Consider the following 20,520-nt stretch of genomic DNA (forward strand, 5'->3'; position numbering starts at 1 on the left):
GTCACTACAACAATAGGACTGCATGTATGTAAATGCTTATGTAAAAAGTAAACACGTTTTGGCCACAGCGGCTCGAATGGCTCGTTTGGCGACCAAAGACGCGGCTTTCGGCTGGAGGCTGCACTGAGGGCAGCATTGGAACTGTGTTTTCGAACTTGAATGGCGTATGCATATAATATGTTTTTGGGTGATATGGTTACATAGCTTGGTGTGGTGTGCGCATGTGTGTGTATGTGTGTGCTTGTTGCATCAGGTGATCTCCTGCCTGATTTATAGGTCAAGTTGAATTGAATGGCCATTGCAGCACTTGGCACTCTTTTCTGCCGCTTCTTCTGCTTTTTATTTTTTCTTCTTCTTTTTCTCCTCTTAAGTTTTTCTTCTTCTTTCTCCAAACCGCTCCTCCGTTTCTTCAAAAACGAGTTACTGCTTGAATTAAATTCCATTCAAAATACATACAGACACCAACACTGCGCCTGAGTGACTCCAAACACTCGCTGTTGTTGTTGCTGTCGCGATATTTGCTTATTCGAATATTGTAGGACGCAACGAAATTAACCAAATTTCCAAAACAAAAAAAAAAAAAACATAGCAAAAATGAACTTGAGTTGCGCTGCGCATTAATGTAATCAACGCTGGCGTCGGTGCTGCTGGGCTGCCACTAAATGTTGCTGAAGCGAGGCTGCTGAGGCCGCTGGGATTTTGGTACATATTTATGTATATATTGGCGCTTGTTGTCTCAGTGCGTGTGTTTACATTTGTTATGGAGCATTTGCCACTTGCTGGCGCTTGAAGACTGCCACTGAACTGACCCTACCTATCAGACAATGAGCACTGAGGCACTTTTTAATTAATTTTTTTTTTTGGATTTTAGTTATTTTGTTTATATTTTTAAACAGATTCTAAATATGTATACTGACATTTACAAAAAAATTTAAAAATTTTTTCAAAAATATTTTTTTTAATATTTTTTTTTTAAATATATATTTTCTTTAAATTTATTGTTGTTCTAAATATATTGAAATTTACAAAAAAAATTTATCAAAAAATGTTTAAAAAACTTTTTTCAACTATTTTTTTTTAATATTATTTTTTTTTCTTAAGATTTATTGTGACTTTGAATATCACCGCTCATTATGTAATATGGTACAAAATTTATACGCTCAGTTGAAAATCGATATGCATTCGAAAAGCAAATATTATGCTATTATAGTAATAATGAAGCTTTGCATTTTATTTGCTTTTGTATTTATTTATTTTTTTCTTTTTTTTTAGTTGCACGTACAGACGCTTAAATTTTTCGTTTATTAATTACTTGATTTTTTTTCTCCTGTATTTCATTTTTGATTTGCCTGTTTGCTCTGCTTCGCGCTCTCTTCATTTATGCCGAAATCTTTGCAATGCAGTTGTTGTTGTGTTTAATGCTGCGGAACGAAATGTGAACGCCAGCAAATCAATGTGAACTATCAACAGCCGGTTTTACTGGTGAATACAGACATGCATACTTACATATGTACATGTACATATATTCCCATACATTTATGACAGCAAAAGGTGCACAGGAGCGCTGACAAGAGCAAAGCAGGCAGGAGAGTGATTTTGCGTAATTTAAACAATAGGCACATGCACATATACTTACATCTATACATACCTACATACTTACAGACATAATCGTAGCTGAATAGCAGTGATGCATGATCGCGCATAAAAGCGCTCATACACATACATACGTCATTATTTGCTCATATGCGTGCTTGTCTGTATGTATTCACAGAAATTATTCACTAATCTAAACGACCTGTTTTAATTATTGTTGTTGTATTTTATTACTTATTGCCGTTGTTTGCTTTTCTTCACACCAGAATTTGTTTTTATGCGATTTTCACTGCTTTGTATTGAAGTTGGTGGGTCAAGTTGAAATGCAGCGAGCGCCAATTTTGTGTGGCATCTGCAAATGATTGTGTTAAACTTGCAGCTTTCAAATGGAGATTGTTATAAGAGATGTGTTGTATGAAGAGTAATTTCAATCCAATTTCATGGTAAAAATGCAATAAAAAATGGTTTATTTCCAGCCAATGAGCGAATAACAGCAGCAAACTGAACTTTTCTATATACATGCAGGTGGAATCACACCTTGTCTTGTATGAAAAAAAAACTTCTTTATTTGACAAGATATATTGCTGACATTTGATTTTGATTCTCCAAGACAATGGTATAATTTATGAAGGGAATTTTCAGATCAGACCACTTTGGCATATATTTGCCATACAAACATGTCGCTCAAATCAAGCTCTTGTATGGAAAACTTTTTTGTTTAACAATATTTCTTCACAAAAGTTGGCGCAGATTATTGTCTAAGGCAATGCTGTTGTCTCGGAGTATTTTATTCAGATCGAGGCAGTAGAGCTTATAGCTTCATAAAAACTGACCGTTCAAACATAAGTCCTTGTATGGAGACTTTTTTATTAGACAAATAATCTTAACCAAATTTGGCCTAGATAATTATTGGGGACAGTGCTACAATCTCTGAAGAAATTAATCAGTTAGGACTACTATAGCATATAGCTGCCATACAAACTGTGCGATAAAATATAAGTCCCTGTATGGAAAACTTCTTTATTTTACTAGATCTCTTCAACAAATTTCGCACAGATTAACCTCCAAGGCAACACTACTATACCTGAAGAAAATATTGACATCGAATAACTATAACATATAGCTGTCATACAAACTGGTATATCAAAATCAAGATAAGGACATACCATTTTGTAGCATTTATGCTACAAGAAATGCATCTGTGAATAGGTTTACAGCTTCGGTACAGTTGAGGTTGACATTTTTATTTTGTTGTAAATTATTTTTTGTTCTTTTTATCTAAATTAAGTAAATGAATATGTCTCAGGAAGATCAAATAATAAGACTTTCAGTATTTAAAAACATTTTTCTACGAATGGTTGCTTACCGTTTGCACCATTTTCAATAGAATTGCTTAAAAAAATCGTAAAAAGTATAAAAAGTATCAAAAATATCTGAACCATATAAGAATTATGAATTTTTTTAAGAAGAAAAGTTAATCAATTTTATATTTTATCCCAGAACATTGATCTCAAGATAGCTCAGAGTTTAGTAGCCTATAAACTTCACCTATTAATGAATATAATGTGTGTCACATACAATTCCTATACAATACTCCCTGTGTTATTCATTATTAAAAGGAAAAATGTTACTCATACGCACTGCTGATTCAGCATTACTACATATCTGGTTCAGTTTTCAAGTTGATAAAGTGCTAGGTTTGCGCATAAGAGTTCAAATTTCTTTTACACTTTATATAATACAAACTTAACTGACTTCATATATGTATAAAGTATAATATATGTATATATGTAATTATATACATATTTTCGTACCAATTTTCATACATTTCATATAACTGCCTTACACTTCCACTCAAAAACCATAAACCGGGAATGTGAATGGCTTACATAGTGTGTGCATTGTAACGTGCAACACATTGTCCTTCTGAGTGTCAGCATTGCATAGACAACAACAACAACAACTCAACTGCAGCATGCATGGAAGCACGCATGCGCGCAGTGGCAACATGTTACGTTTTGTAATTGGGTCAAATGCACATTTTGGTTGTAATATGAACGCAAGAGCGCAAAAACAACAGCAGCAACAATAAAAACAGAAAAAGTAAACAAAGCCAAAAGACAGCAAATCATCCGCTCGTGGTAAGCAAGAGAACGTTGGCCACAAATTAATGTGCACACACGTATGTATGTTTAGTGGTGATGTGTGGCAAGCACATGCCAACGAAGGCGGCGCATTACAGCATGGCTACATACGACGGCGTTAAAATATGGAAAAAACTACCGAAAGTAATTAGTGCAAATGTGCGCATGCGCGCCGCCTGTCCATATGATTTGTGTGCTTGCGGCGCTGCTGCTTGGCTTTGTCACTGCCACTCACCCAATGGTCAATCGTCGCTCAGCAGCACGAAAAGCCACCGCGCGCTGAGCGGTGAAATATGTGATTGCGCTTGCCGCTTGCTACTTGCCACCACTGCCACACTTAATGGCTGCTTGCGGTTGCAATAGGCGCCTTGGCGCATTTAATTGTAAGGCGGGTAATTATTGTCAGCACGTTGTTTTTGTGTTTGCGGTTTAGTGGCGTATTTTTCACGCTTTGAATTGTTACACACAGGCGCAGCGAGTCGGAGAAGCTTCAAAACTTTTCATACTTTATGGGCGCATAATTCACTACAAATGGTTTGTGGTACACCACATGGATGTATTATGCTAATTTATGAGCTGTTAAATGATGGAATGATAAAATTTGAAAAGAGGAAAAATAATATTTTTTTAAGAAAATGGAAAAAATAATATTTTTTTTATGAAAATGATGGCAAATAAGTTTATTTTGAATAAGAAAATAATATAAGCAAATATTAAATGATTTTTTTTTTTTGCTAAATGGTCACATAACTTTTTATAACCCGAATGGTATATGTTAAGTTTGCCACAAAATGTGGAACTTCCAGATGGAAACCTCCGAGACCTTCTAAAGTATGAATCAATTTAGCCATGTTAGCCTGTCGGTCTCTATATACCTGAAATAATCTCTCAGTTTTTGAGATATTGATCTGCAATTTTGCACACATTCTTTTTTGCCCAAGAAGCTGCTCATTTATTTGAATCGCCGTTAACGGACTTCTTTAACGTATAGCTGTCATACAAACTGAACGATCGGAATAAAGTGCTTATATAGAAAACCTTTTTAGTTAACGAGATATTTTCATGAAATTTGGCATGAATCATTATCTAAAGCAATAATGTAATTTCTGAAGTAATTGTTTAGATCGGATCACTACAACATATAGCTGCCATACAAACTGAACTATAAGGATGAAGTGCTTGTATGGAAAACTTTTACATTTAACGAGATATTTTCATGAAATTTGGCGGATATCATTATCTAAGACAATAATGCAATATAAAAAGGAATTGTGCAGATCGGATCATTATAGCATATAGCTGTCATACAATCTGACCGTTCGCAATGAAGTCCTTATAAGATTTTTTTTGTAAAGGGTATAGCTTTGGTCCAACCGAAATTAAGGATTTTTCTTTTTTTATTTTTTTTTTTAATTTTTTTTATTCTCTGTCATTAAAGCATTGTCAGCTCAGCACTTAAACAAATTATTCAAACAAATTCTCATTGCTAGTTTGTCGATTCATTGAAGTTGCATTAACTCAATTCTTCACATAATTCCATTACACACATGTGACTAATATCGACAAAATGCAACCACAAGTTTTTAATTTAACAACAAGCAATTTGTTTAAGCTGTGTGTGGGCCCTGAACTGCAGACGCTTGACTTATGTAGTGTGTTTTTTTGTAGAATTCGCCAAGTCATCTAATTCAATGCTTTCTTTTGTTAAAATAATTATGTTTTTTCCACAATTACTTATCTACGCATCTGCAGTATACAAGCATGTGTATAGAAACATTTGTAAAAATTCCAATAAAATCAATGACATGCAGTTTTGCAGTAAATGATGTCTACTAATCATATGAATGTAGCTGGAACTTAGCTGGTGAATTTACAAAAACAAAAACCAAAACAAAAACAAAAAAATTTAAATTGTGCTTATATTTATTTATTTATTTTTCAAAAATCCATAATGACATGTTAGAACACATATACACAAGCAGCACATCAACCCACAATCAACTAATACTATTTTCAGCAGCAATAAAGCAAAAAAATAAAGCACACTATAAATGCACAGTGTTGTTGTTTTTGTGCTGTTATTATAGGTTTTTGACATTTTTTATTGGTTTATGTGACCAACATCGGATTGACCTTCTCATCAAGTGCCAAGTGTCGATGTGTTGATTGGGCACTTCAACGAAAATATGAACAAAGTCATTCACATTTGTGGCATAAAAGTGCGATTAAAAGTCAATGCTGATAGTTTGTTCGTATTTGGTGCTACCAATTGGCCATGGCGGGGGGTTGTTGTGGTGATATTTAATACATATATGTATACACTCATAAAATCATATGTCTATAACTCTTCAACACCTACACCAATATAATGACACATGTGTGCATAATTAAGAAGGTTTTTGGCATTTTCTAGTAAAACCACTACAACGGGCAAGCGCCTTTTTATCTATAACGGTTTTTGTAGCACAAACAAGTAGTTAAGTTTGCGGAAATGATTGGCACAAAAGTCGCATCACTCGCGTGAACCACGACCAATTTTGTAAAATTGAAGGAGAAATGTCTTAAAATACGCAGCTTCATAATGTTTACTACTTGTTAGGTTATGTCACACTTTTAGAGGTTATGTTGGATATTTTTTTTTTGTATTTTCATTTCGTTCTAAGCCTAAAGAATCACATTCGAGGTTATGTTGAGCGATACTAATGAGCATTCAGTCAATTTGACAATATCGGGGTTTTTGCTGACGTCACATTAACAAATGTTCGAAACTGTTAGTTTAAGAAATTATGAATTCTACATACATATATAAAAAACTTAGATAAATGGCAAAAATATTGCAAATATTTCATTCAAATACCTCAGTAATTTGGCTACATATACCTTGTTATCGATAAAAAAAATATCGAAAATTATGGTGAATCTAAAACCTATAAAACGAAGCTATATAGTAAATACCAGCGAAATATATTTTGAGAGAAGATAATTTAATGTAGAAATCATCGTAATTATCGATAATTATCGATATTTTTAACAAAATTTATCGGTTATTTTGTTGAGCCAGCGCCTGAAAGATAAATAAAAAATATAAATTTCTCGAAAATTATCGTAAGAGTCGATAAGTTTCGATACTTTAACAAAAGTTATTGGTGATTTCGTCCAGCTATCTCCAAAAAGATAAATACAAAGTGCTCTTGAACAGAAATCTAAACCAGAAAGGCCGCTAACTTGGCATTATATTGTATTAAAAAAAATATAACAAAACTTTTTGCCAGGACAGAATACTGTCAAATGTCGATAATAACGAAATATCGATAAATATCGAAATTTCTCATTTACTATATAAATTTATGTGGCTTTTTGTATAACGTAATATAAATACTATAAAACTAAATTAAATGCCAAATACTAGAAAAAAGGTTATCGAAAGAACAATGTTTTTAATTATCGATAAGTTTAACTGAAGTTATTGTAATTATCGATAATTTAAACAACTGTTATTGGACACTTCGTCTAGCTAACTACCGAAAGACAAATAAAAATTTCTTGTGAACAGAGAATTCTCAAAATATCGATAATAAATAATTGATCTGAACTAAAAATGTCGATAATTTGACAAAATAATAAGAAAAAATAGCAATTTTTTTTCCGGGACAGAAAATTAAAACGAAATTTTAAATGGCGATAATATTTCGGTAATATCGATAAGTATGGAAATTTATCAAAGGCTATATAAAGGGAAACCTTAGTGAAGTTTTGTAAAAATATATAAAAATATCACAAAAATATGCCCGAAAGCATTTGACTTTCAAATAACGCTGAAAAAATAAATATTTCAGTCTTCAAATACATAAACTTTAACTCAATTTTTTTACTCACTTTAAATAGCTCCCATTGAATTGGATATAAGGCACTCATTTTGTCAGTGATAAGCCTGTATATTGTTTGGGTTTTTTTTTGATGTTTTGTGTATATTGTGTATGTAAGTCTCAACGAACATACATGAACATCAGATAAGACAAAAGTTCTGCTGATAAGCAAGTTAACTAGAGAGCGGATGCCGCAAGGTAGCGAACTTTTTTTACAAACTTTCTGCCACTTTTGCACGAATTTCTTCCGAAATAAATTTGCACTAAACACTTGCAACAATGCTTCACCAGCGTCTTTCCTACACTTTCATTGTCAACACCAGCTGTTGCTTCACCAGCGACTTTCAATTTTGCAAGCAAAGATTTGCATTGTCAATATATTTTTTTGTTGCTGTTGTTTGCTTTGCACTTGCACAGCACTTTGCTATATATTTATATATGTACATATAAGGTAGTTTTAACGAGCGTATTGCATTGCTTGCAAGGTCATATTGACGATTCGCCGCAACGTACACAATGCCGCGTCAGTTTGCGCACCAAATAACCACCGACCAAACTGAGCACCCGGTGACCAATTGACTGAGCAATCGTCTGACGGATGCATTTACCATGGATTTCATGGACTAACAGGCAATTAGTATATGTAAATATATATGTGTTTATAATATATTTTGTTATTGGTATTGTTCATGTATTTTTTTATTAGTAAATAACGGGTTTTGTGGTTAGGCCGTATTTTTGCCGTCGCGTCCTCAACGCACTCGACACGAAATTATCGCCTTCACATCACATGTGTTACTGTCGCACATTTTTGTCTCTAATAACGCACCTACAGTTCACTCACATAGTTATCGCAATTTATCATAAAACAATTAAGTCGATTATATCAAAACCCCCTCTACCAACTCAGCACAACAAACCGTCCACTGTCAGCGTTCGGCCGCGTAGCCTTATCGCTTGTTCAAGCCTTTTTTTCTATTTTTTCTAACTCGCTAACTATTTTTTAAGTAGAGCACAGCTGGAGTGTGTTGCGCGCTCGCTGAAGAGAGTGAAAACGGTAAATACTGGCTACATATTGCCTCTGAAGCGGAAAAAAATATGCAACTAGTAGCCTATATAGTAGAGTTGCCAATATTTTTTTTATTTTATTTTTTTGTTTTTTTTTTTTGCAAGTAATACATATAATCATCTAAATTACACATACACATATAAATATATAATATAATAGTTGGCGCAAATTCTTGATTTCCATTGCATTTCGACTTCTCTGTAAAACAAACAAATGAAAACAACAAAAGCGCTAACAGTTTCTGTGCTGTACGCTGCACTCAAATTGTCTGATTAAAAGTTTTATTACATAATTGCTGCCATTGCATTCTAGCGACAGCGCTCGCCAACTGGGCGGCTAATTAGCGCGCGTTTGAATGCCGTCTGTGGGCTGTCGCTGATGCGGCTTGTTGACGGCGCGCGCGTCGCACGCAGCGAATGCGTCTTGGTCATATTCTATTTACACTGTTATTTTATTGTTATTATTTTGTAATAATAATATTTTTTCTACACGCAATAGCTGTATTGGCATTTTTTTCTCGGAAACATTTGATGCACGCAACGTAATAGATCTTTTTGCGATATGATAACAAGGAAGTAGTCATTGTAGGCGAGATTCTTGAACAATTCCAAAAGATATTTTTTCATAAAAAATGTTTATTGCTAAGCAATATTTAACATTTTCGCTATAAATTTGCATTTTTGATTGAAAGTAACTTGAGAAAAGCTGCAACAAAAATTTATAAAATGTGGGAAACATGTCGTTTGGGATTATTACTGATGATAAAAGTGTTATTTGAAGTAGTTGCTATGCAATGCTATACTATACTAAGGGTTTGAACATTACTATAAGTTCTTATGCCATTAGGAAGTAGAGATTTCAACAAGCATGAAGACGGCTAACTTTAAAAAAATATGATATTCTGGCGTAAGAAGTTTTGATTTAAAATTCGGTTTTATTTTCTTTACAACCGTTTTTAAGCCATACAAATTCAAGCACGCCCTTCCCTTCCCCTTCCCGACCTCAAATCGCTGACAAACTATTTCTCCTCTATTTTTGACATTTTTTCTTTCATATCCAATGAGTTTCATTCAACTTTTTCTTTTAAAACATTATCTACAGTGGCCTAGTAAACCATATTTTCTATATAATCTCACATATTTTACTATGCCCTTAAACTCGTTGTTGAGTTTCTGTTGCAACACAAATTATTTTCGACTGTAAAATACAATTTTTATACGCAGTAAGCATAAACTTGATTGTGTTATAAAAAAATGAAAATTATATTCAGCCAATTTGGGGCAAAACTTAAAAAATGCTAATTCGAACAGCGCATATTTACATGGAATCTTCAGTCATCAAAAAAAAGCAGAGAAAGGTCAAGGTGGCTGGTTTGTAGAAAGAGGTCATGGTCAATGCATATTCGATGTATTTAAGACACATGCAATATATTTGACAAAAGATGATTATAGATAATATATAAATATGTAATATTAATAGAGATATTAATATTAATAATAATGTATATTTGCAAGTAATAGTGGAAGTTGAGAAGGCGATGCAAAGGAAAACATTTAATTTTGATTTTGAGGAATAACTGTTATTAAAATAAAAATAAAATAATAGAAATTTAAATGAAGAAAGTTACTATTGAAAATCCAAAAAAAATTAAAAGAAAAATATTTTTAATTATTTATTAAAAATACATAAAAAAAATTAAAAAAAATTAATTATGTATAGAATTTGTAAATACAACAAAAATTAATAAAATGTATATTTTAATTTAGTTATTAAAAATACACAAAAAATTTAAATTATGTACTTATTTATAAATTGTAAATACAAAACCAATATACAAAAAATAAAAGAAAGATATTTTTAATGATTCATTCTATTTTCATTTAATAATTAAAAAAATTAAAAAAAAGTATTTTAATATTGCTTATTTATATAAAAATGAAAATACAAAAAAAAATAATAATATTTCATGATTTTTTTTTTGCAATTATTTGCACTCCACTTCGCACTACTAACACTATTTTATACATAACTATTAAAAACTCTATTTTCTATATTTATTGTTTACATCAAACTTTTATAGGAATATTAAAAATATGGGTCAACCCATACATGTGTGAATAAAATAATAAAAGCAGGTCTAAATATGAAAATTTTACAATAAAAAACTCAAAATCACCTATATACATATGCAACAATTTAGTTTTTAGGGCAGCAATAAATCGAAAGAAATATAATTTGCACCTAAAATTGAAACATTATGATTTGCTAGTACATATTGACAAAATATATGAGCATAGAGTATATATATTTATATACAAACGCTCATAAAGCAGCTGGCAATATATTTGTATACAAGTATAATTGTGCCGTGTCTACAGCTATCTCGTTAATGACTAAATTTGACACCTCGACATGCATTTTGTGTGTGTGACTAATGGATTTCGAATATAATTTGTAATAAAATGTGGAAAAAGTCCTAATAAAAAGAATAAAATTATGAAAACTGAAATTTAGACGCCATAAAATATTACCAAATGGATTTTTTGATAGAGAAACATACATACTGACAAAACAAAAGCTTGTTGAACAGTTGTTGAACAAGATAATTTAAAAAGCATGAAAAATAAAAAAAAATAAAAAGTAAATGACTAGTTGCCTTGAATGTACATCAAAAAAATTTTTTTTTATTTTTTTGTATTTTTAATTGTACATATTTTAAGTTTAATTTTTTATATTTAAATTTTTTTTTTAATTTCAATAATTTCTTTTATTAAATTAACTTTTTGTATAAAATTTTTTTTAACAACTTTCTGTATAATTCGTTTTCTACTTTTTTCGTAATTAGTTTAATTTTATTTCTTAATTTTTTAAAATCATATTTTTTTTTTAATTTAACTTTTTTTTAATTGTAATAATTGTTATTGTTAATAAAAACAAATATTATAACCGTTAGTTTTGTGTATAAATTTATTTTAAAAAAAATATTTCCTAATTAAATTTATAATTTCTTATATTTTTCTTGTAGTAAATTAAATTTTTTTTTTTAATTCTTTTAAATATTTTTTATTTATTTATTTTTGTAATAATAAATTTAAATTATCTTATTTTTTTAGTTTTTACTTCTTTTAATTTATTAAATATTATTATTTTTAATTTTTTACAATGTTTTTAAATAATTTTTTTTTAATAAAATATCTCTTATTTATATTTTTTTACCTACAAATAGTATTGATATTAAACAAAAACTATTTTAACCGTTATTTTAATACTTAAAGAATTATTTTTTAGTTTAGCTTTTTTATTTTATTTTTTTTTTTTGATATTTGGTTTTTTATATCTTTATTGTAATAAAATTAATTTTATTTCTTAATTTTTTAATTCTATTTATTTTTTTTTTAATTTTTATAAGGTTATTATTTTTTTTTTTTGAATAAAACATCACATAAAGTAGTTTTTAGCCTAAAAAGCACAATATATATTTTTAAAAATTTTAATGCATTATATTTTATTTTATACAAATTTTATATTTATATTTTTATATTTTTTATTTTTATTTTTTATTTTTATTTTAATATTTATTATACATTTTTTATGATTTTAATAATTTTTATATTATAGTAATTAAATTTTTGGTAATAAAGATTATTTTGTACTTTATTTAATTTTTTTTTTGTATAATGGTTTTGTAGTAGTGTTATTGTTAAAAAAAATACTCTCTCTAAAACCCGTTATTTTTGTGCCTATACATCATTTAACATTTCCCAAAAGCTATTTGAAGAAGCATTGCAGCTGGCGAAATTTTTATATTTTCTATTAAATTGAAATAATTATTCGTCTACTCATAGTATTAATTTATGTTTATGAATTGTTTTTGTGTTGCCTAGCAATACCTCCAATACAGATCTGCACTGCAAGCATCAGCCGATCGCTCAGTTCATTTCATTTTCAGTCTCAACATTTTGCAATATGTAGTTTTTAATATAAAATCCATGAAGAAGCCACAAACGAAACTTGTAAAGCAAGAAACGCACATACATACACATATACAAAAACAAAAAAGGCACAAATTGAATGGAAAAGAGCGGGCAATAATATTGATGATGAAAAGGTTGTAAATGCAAAACAATGGTGAGCAGAGATGAAGCCGCCAGCCAGCCAGCCAGCCAGCCAGCCAGCCATCCAGCAAATGAGTCCAAAGTCATCAATGCAGCAACAACAGCAACAGCAACTGACCAATAATCAGCGCACAACTACAACACGGTTGCTAAGTTATCGAATGAGCAGGTCGAACGCGTAGCAATACCATCCACTGCAGTTGATTTTAATGTAGTTGTTGTTGTTGTTGTTGCTGACTGCTTCCTTTTCTTGTTATTTCGATTTTGTAATTTGACCATGAATTTTTATTTCATGTTTTTCCCAATTTCGATTTTTTTCTTCTTTTTGTTTTACACTTTTTTTTATCAACTTTAGTGTTGTTTTTGTGATTTTTTATTTAAGCAGCCGCTTAGTATGCGTTTTGTAGAGGAAATTGCAATGCACACACCACGCCCCAATTCTACGGGCGCCCATCAGAGAATACATAAATTTATAGATGCAGATGGATGTGTGTGTCTATGTGTGTGTTTGCAGAATTAATTATATGCAATTAAAATCAACGCAGTGAAAACATGAAGTTCAACGGAAAAAATCAAAAATAATAACAATGCTAATATTATATTATGTACATATGAATATATGTAAGTATGCATGTATGTATGTATGTAAGTATGTGTGTGTGTATGTATGCATGTTATTATTTATAAATATATATTCATGCATCATAAGACAAAATTCGCTTTCAGTCTAAATCATCTTCTGACCCAAATTCATAGCCGCCGCGAGACCTCCACGTGTAATACTCAACACTCATGCCCTACATGTGAGGGACGGACGCTTGGTCAGTTGTTTTCTTTTTTGTTGTTTTATGTGTTTTTTGTCTGGCGACTCGCGAAAAGGGTGTGAAGCGGCAGTGAAGAAGCAGTGGGAAAAGTGCTGGTTTTGCAAAATTTTGCAGACAACTTTTATTTCATTTTATATTATTAAACTGCGCTCACATTTGTTGTTTTTGTTTAGCGTTGTTGTAGTTTGCAATAAGTCATAATAAAAATACATAAAACATATTTTATGTTTTCATGGTTGTTTGGACAATGGATTTTGTTGATTTTCTCACATCGGAAAAGTTGTAAAAAATATATTTTGTTTAAATTAAATTAATTACATAACAAATTATGACAAAATGTATAATTTTTTCCAGATAGGCAGAAGTAGTTTGATTGAGGTTATTTTAGAGCCTTTTTGTTGTGCTTATTTTAATATTTTTTTTATTATTTTTATTGGTTTGTAAGCAGGTAGAAGAGAATGAGATAAAAATAAATAGTTCTTTAAATTTAAAATAAATGGAAAATTAATTAACTAAAAATTGTTAATCATACAAAAAAATTAATTAACACAAAAAAAAAAATAAAAACTAAGAAATATATATAATTTAACAAACGAAATTAAAGAAGTAGAAGCATTCATGGATGCGTTCGAAACTTATAAGTCCTAAACAAAAAAAAAAGAAAAAAAATTAAGTATAGTGTTAACGAAAGCTAAAAAATAATAATTTAACAAAAAAAATTATAATTTAAAAACTTATGACGCCTCTAAACACAAAAACAACAAAAAATAGCAAAAAATTAAGTATTTACAAAAGCTAAAAATTAATAATTTCACAAAAACAAAATATAAAAAAATAATTTAAAGTGTAGCAATTTTAAAACTTACGACAGCTATCCAAAAAACAGCAACAAAATAATTCAGAAATGCGAAAAAAATTAATTTAACAAAAAAATTAAAAAAAAATTAGAGATAATGAATAATTTAAAAAGTTATCAGTGCTATCCAAACTTGTCTTGGATCACAGACACTTTTTAACAATTCATAACGTAGAGGACGTAATAAATATATTCATACAATTTTTTTTTTTTAATTTTGTTTTAATATTTATTAAGTACAATTTTTTATTTCAAATAATTTTGCGAATAAAGTGAAAATTTATATTTATTTTAAACTTATAAAATTGCATTTCTTCACTAATTTCCTTCAAATTTATCCTTTTCAAAGATGTAATATTTTTTTGTTTACTACTTTTAATTATTATTTGTTAAATTTTATTTTAGTTTTGTTTTCAATAAAGTTTGATAAAACTTTTATTTTTATGTTTTTTCATTTTTTGCAAAAATTCTTTTATTTCACTTATACAATTTATTATTTCAAATTTTTTTGATATTTTGTTATTTTAAAAGAAATTTTGATTCAATTAATTTTGTTAATTTTTTAATTTAATTATCTTAAAAGTTTTTTTCTTAACATTTCCTTATTTATTATATTTTTACTTTGTTACAATTTTTTCACTTATTTATAGTTTATTTATACAAAAAATATTTTCTGTGAATTATTTTATATATAAAATTTTTTTTACTTAAAAAAATAATAATTTTTAAATAATATTTAATTTGTTTATATTAATTTTTATTTATAATTTTTTTTTGTTATTTATTTTTTATTTAATTTGTTTTATTTAAAAATTTTAAAATTTGTACATAATGTTTAATACGTTTATATAATTTTTTTATTATTTAAGTTTTAATATTTTTAATGTTTTTAAATTAAAAAATTTGTTAATGATATTTAGTGTATTTATATTAATTTTTTGTTATATAATTTTTAATTTTTTTTTGATTATAAAATATTTAAATTATTCGTTAATTATACATTTTAAATTGTTGACGTTATTCCTTTTTGTTTCTTTAATGTATTTTTATTTTTTAATTTAACATTTTTTTTCACTTTTTCATTAAAAAAAATTTAAAATAATTTATTTAATTAATTTTAGTAATAAAACACCACACTAAACTTACCATATTTTATGTTTTTTTGTTTTGAAAAGTTGATTTATGCAAATTTTCGCGCAAACAGATTCAAGGCGAAATTGAAATTATTGCCAAATACACGATGACCAACAACTAATATCCAATGAAAATTGATGCTGCAGTTGAAACGTTGAAGAATGCTCGCTGAAATCCGTAATCCAGCACTTGGAGATTTTCTTTGCTTAAGTTTTAGTAAAAAATTTCCCAGAAGGTCACCGCAGTACTCGAAATAGTTTTTTATTTTAATTTTGGTTTGTTTAGTTTACTTTTATTATATTTTTAGACACACTGTTAATTTCTTTAAGTATATTTTTATTATTTATTATCCTTTTTGCAATTTTAAACTTATTTTAATATATATTTTTTTATATATTTCAAATTTGATTATTTTGCTTTTTTTTTAAATTACTTGTTCAAATAGATATTATTAAACTGGTTAAAATAGCATTTAAACACACTGCGTAGTCTAATCCTTGCTGGCAACACTTTTCTGCTTATTTCACAAACAAAATCCAAATATTTTTGAAGGATATTTTACGGTAATTTTAACTTTTGCAAAATTCTTTAGCAAATACTTAGTTATGCTTGTATGTATTGTTAGCGCACCACCGGAAATGTTTACGTTTCCTTTTTGTTCGCCTTCAAAATTCGTTTCTAACACTTTTCAATGCCCGTGTTTGTTCCCATATATAATACCAAGTACAATTTGTGACCATTTACATATGTATGAGTGTGTGTGTGTGACTTTATCCATGCGTACGTATGTGTGTGTGCGTGTATTACCGTTGGCTACTGTCGAGCCATTCAACGTTTCAACGTTCCTACCAAAATCACTGAAATAAGTTCCAAATCGCGTCGTCACTTTACTTTTATATGGCGCGCGCACACACAAAGCCTCCGCTTGAGCTTAGCGACGTATCATCATCGTGTCTCTTTGCTCGTACACTTCCAATATTCTGAGTGAAACGATCGACGACGAGTTTTGAGCGCACTTCTCATACTCACCGCGTCAATGCTCAACGCTTATTGTATGTGTACCGTTGAGTATGTGTGCACTTCCCGTCTATTTCCAGTCGGCGTTGGTCGGTGCTGCGCTCTGTAGAGCGCACAAACACACATGTATACCCAAGCTTGCTTTACAATTTCAATCTTCAGCTTCCGCTAGTGTAAGCTGTGTTTGGCGCTCAATTCGCTAACCTGTCGATCAGTTGGTGGTTATACTGATTTTCGTTTAGATTCTTCAGGAGAGCGTAGTTTGGGTTGAGAGCGTGGCGTTTAAAGATGCCGTAGTGGATATTTAAAGCTGATCGATACGCAGATCATTCTCCACTGATCTTATTGCACTCAAGAGCGCCTGTAATTTAAGCAGATGATGTGCTTATGAAAGATAGTTGTAGGGAATCCCTTCGGCTGCAAGTGTTTTGAAGATTAAACAGTTTTCATTTGGTTTTAAATATTTATTTATATGAGTGGCTATGAAAAATATATATTTGCGCATTTAATATCACTATAATTTTGCATTACTTTCAATTCTGCTACCAATTTATTTCTACTCCCTGAAATGTGCTGAACTTTGTACTTTCACAATTCTCTTTTTACTTTTATGTAACTGTTAAAAACAACTTTAAAAACAATATTCAATTTTTTTTATATAAAAATTTCAAATTCCCAAAGGTATTTTTTTTGTAATTTTAATTAGACGGTACAAAAAATAGCTTAAAATGCTTGAGAGAGTACCTGAAAGGGCTTTCACTTGTTGTTGAACAGTGCACCCATGGAATATAATCCCGATTTTGTTTACTTAGCTATACGAAAAGTGAATCAAAATAAAAAATAAAAATTCAAATGTGAAATATTCAACTCTAAACGAAAGTAATTAAAAAGTTTGTTGTTTGCTAAATTCGCTAAAGATCAGTTAGGTCAAGTCTATTAAGCCTACTAAGTTGAAATTGTCACCTTTGCTCGTACGGGATATATGTAGGCTTGTAAAAATACATAAAAAAAATTAAGAGGACTAAAAAAACGAAAGTAAAACAAAATTTATTTTAAAAAAATTTTACTCACTACAAAACCTGAAAAAAGATTTTATTTACCGTTATATTAGGTACATAGTAAATCTCAAATATTTCTTTGCTTTAATTGCTATTAAAAATGACGCAAGATTATTTAAATATACACCGCTGTCTGGTATTTTGACTTGCTTTTTGGTATTCTAGCGGTTATCTACAACCATATTTGAAAGAAATGTAAGTCCGATGTCTTCGAATTCACATAGCAAAAGATGCAAGAAACAAGCTGTCTCGATGAGGTTGAATCATGGAGAATTTGATCATAGTGGAACAAGCTTCTCATTCAAGTAAGTAGTTTGTTTTATGAGGGGAATATTTACATTAATATGTATATTTATTCAAGCTTCAATCATATTAGGAACATAATGTTCCAAGCTTTGACTGAGTTAGTGTCTGCAAGCAGCGTTCTCAACTCTTTTACGCTCCTCTTGGAAGACAACTTCTCCTCATCCTCCTCAATGAACTAATAATTACAGCGTATCGGCCCCCTCTTCAATTTCATTATATCATCTATGAATGAATACCTTCAGAAGCAAAACAAAGAAAAATGTTAACATCAACTGCACCGTTGCTATAATACTTCTTACGAATGTTTTTCTTTCCGGTAAAGGATATAGACAGATCTTTATCTTGATCTGAATTAGTCAGTTTGTATTTTTCGTGTATATATGGACAGACAGGGAGCCAAACACATATACGTAAATCGTGACAAACATAATAATAATGGCGTAAATGTTTTAAAATTATGACTTTGAAATACAAGTTCTGTCGCAAAAGAAAGTGAACTTTTTAAATATAACTGTTTCTGGCGGCGCCACCTATTGGTGGGTATATGAAATAAAAAGTTTGATCTCTTGTTGACATTTTAAGACAATTGCATAACTACAATCGATGTTATCGATCAAAAAGTGACAGCAGCTTTTGGTCATCGGTCGTAAAATGCAAAGAGCAAATATTAAATTTTGTTTTAAACTTGGGAAAATGTTTACTGAAACATTTCAAATGATGAAAAAAGTTTATGGTGATCAGTGCCTGTGATTTTTACCTATTTGGAAAACTTCATTTGCTCATGAAAGCACACTGGTTTCAGGACATTTCAGCTATCCAAAAGGCGACGACCGATATTCTCAAGAGCATACCGAAAAATGACCTTAAACACTCATTTGAAATGCTAATTGACCGGGCTAAACGTTGTATCGAAGCACAAGGAAACTACCTTGAATAAAAAAAATATAACTTTTGAAAAATATTAATTTTTTGTTGTTTTTTTTTTAACAGTCCTGTTTCTTTTGCGACAGACCTTGTATAGTATACGATTTTGGCTTTTCGACAAAAATTTCATTAGCGCGTTTCTTCGTAGATTGCCTTTATATTTCGGAATTCGGCAACCCTTTTGAAAACTCACAACTTTATCGTAAATGTTGGCATTTTTGTTCTTCTAAATACTCAGCATGTTTTTACATATGACCGCTATTTGTGTTATTTACAGTAATTGAAAAAATTCTTTTCAACTAAAAAATTAAATTAAATTGCCGTCTTTTTCGCAAGATTATTTTTTACAAATTTCGACGTAGATTAACTCATCAGGAGCGCACAGATGAACTTAATGCAATTTTTTTAGCAGCAATTAGCAGTGTTTATCGATGGAGAATTCAATCGAGGTTGTAGAAGCTCTAAAATGAATTTCTTGAAGATCTTTCAAAATCAGTTGTTGTTGTGGAAACTATTGAGGCGGTGCGCAAAATTATAATGCGAGGTCGTCATGTGACCAATCTTGAGAGTGAGAAGACTATTGTAATGAGTATAATGGGACCATCTTCGTTTCAATATGGAATGAACATTTCCTTGCTAAAAAAAATTGCTAACATTTCACACAATTTGTTAATCACTGAACAAAAGGGACGTGTGATTGGTAAAGCGAAATGTTAAAAAATACGAATTCGGTGCTTCGAAACGCGTCTATGACATTGTGACAAGTGATGAATCATGGATTTATTCGTATGAGTTCGAAAGTAAACAGTAGTCGACTGTATGGGGGTTTCAAGATGAGTCGAACAAAAGTTAAATTTAAAAGAAGAAGCACTTCCAAGCACTTCCAAGAACAACGACGAACAGTAAATTCCGAATGGTACATAACCATTTGTTTGTCACTTGTCTTTCAAGAAATCAGGAGAACCAAAGGGCAAAGACGGATCTTTATTGAACACGACAATTCGAGCTCTTACACATCGACCGAAACAACTGAATTTTTGTGCACTCAAAATATCGATTTGTTGATTCACCCTATAGACCTCACTTGGCACCGAATGAATTATTTTTATTCGCGTGCGTAAAAAATAAACTAGCAGGTCAACGTGTTTTGACACCTGAAGAGGCGGTTGATGCCTTCAAAACTCATGTTTTTGAGATACCTTAATCGCAGTGGCAAAAGTTCTTTAACAATTGATTCAAACGCATGAAAAAACGTATAGACCTTAATGGAAAATATTTTGAGTCCTCTAAACCCGAAATATAAAAGGCAACCCTCGTATTTTAATCATCACATTTTTTCGAGTTGTAATTTTTGACTTTCTGTGTAGTTTTCTGACCATACTTTGACTCCGAGAGTTTACTCGAATAAGTCATCAACCGCGTTCTATTACAATAGTTTATAACTTCCACAAGATCGAGACACAGCATTCATTATTGGGTAATATTCGACCGAATAGACCGCGTCCAGCAAGCAGTGAATAAAATATAACATACATACGGAGGCTGCTATATATATTTCGGGCCTAGGCAACACTAAGTGTTGCCAGGTGCAATGTGACTTTTCCATTGAAAAGT

The 20,520-nt window shown here is 30.2% G+C and overlaps 1 protein-coding gene across 2 annotated transcripts in view; it reads right to left on the minus strand.

Moving 5' to 3' along the window:
• The window catches only part of LOC120782554 (elongation of very long chain fatty acids protein), a 59,909-nt gene extending 43,985 nt beyond the window's left edge, over positions 1–15,924 (minus strand). Inside the window, exon 1 of one of the 2 annotated variants that reach the window (XM_040114886.1) lies at positions 15,614–15,924. In XM_040114886.1, the coding sequence (XP_039970820.1) occupies positions 15,614–15,616 (3 nt within the window). In that variant the 5' untranslated portion in view covers positions 15,617–15,924. Of the gene's footprint in view, positions 1–7,613; positions 8,194–15,613 lie in introns of those variants that run through there. The other variant, XM_040114885.1, reaches the window with a different exon arrangement.
• Between the last annotated feature and the right edge of the window lie 4,596 nt (positions 15,925–20,520).

Source organism: Bactrocera tryoni, chromosome 1 (assembly GCF_016617805.1).
Source record: "Bactrocera tryoni isolate S06 chromosome 1, CSIRO_BtryS06_freeze2, whole genome shotgun sequence".
NCBI lineage: Eukaryota > Metazoa > Arthropoda > Insecta > Diptera > Tephritidae > Bactrocera > Bactrocera tryoni.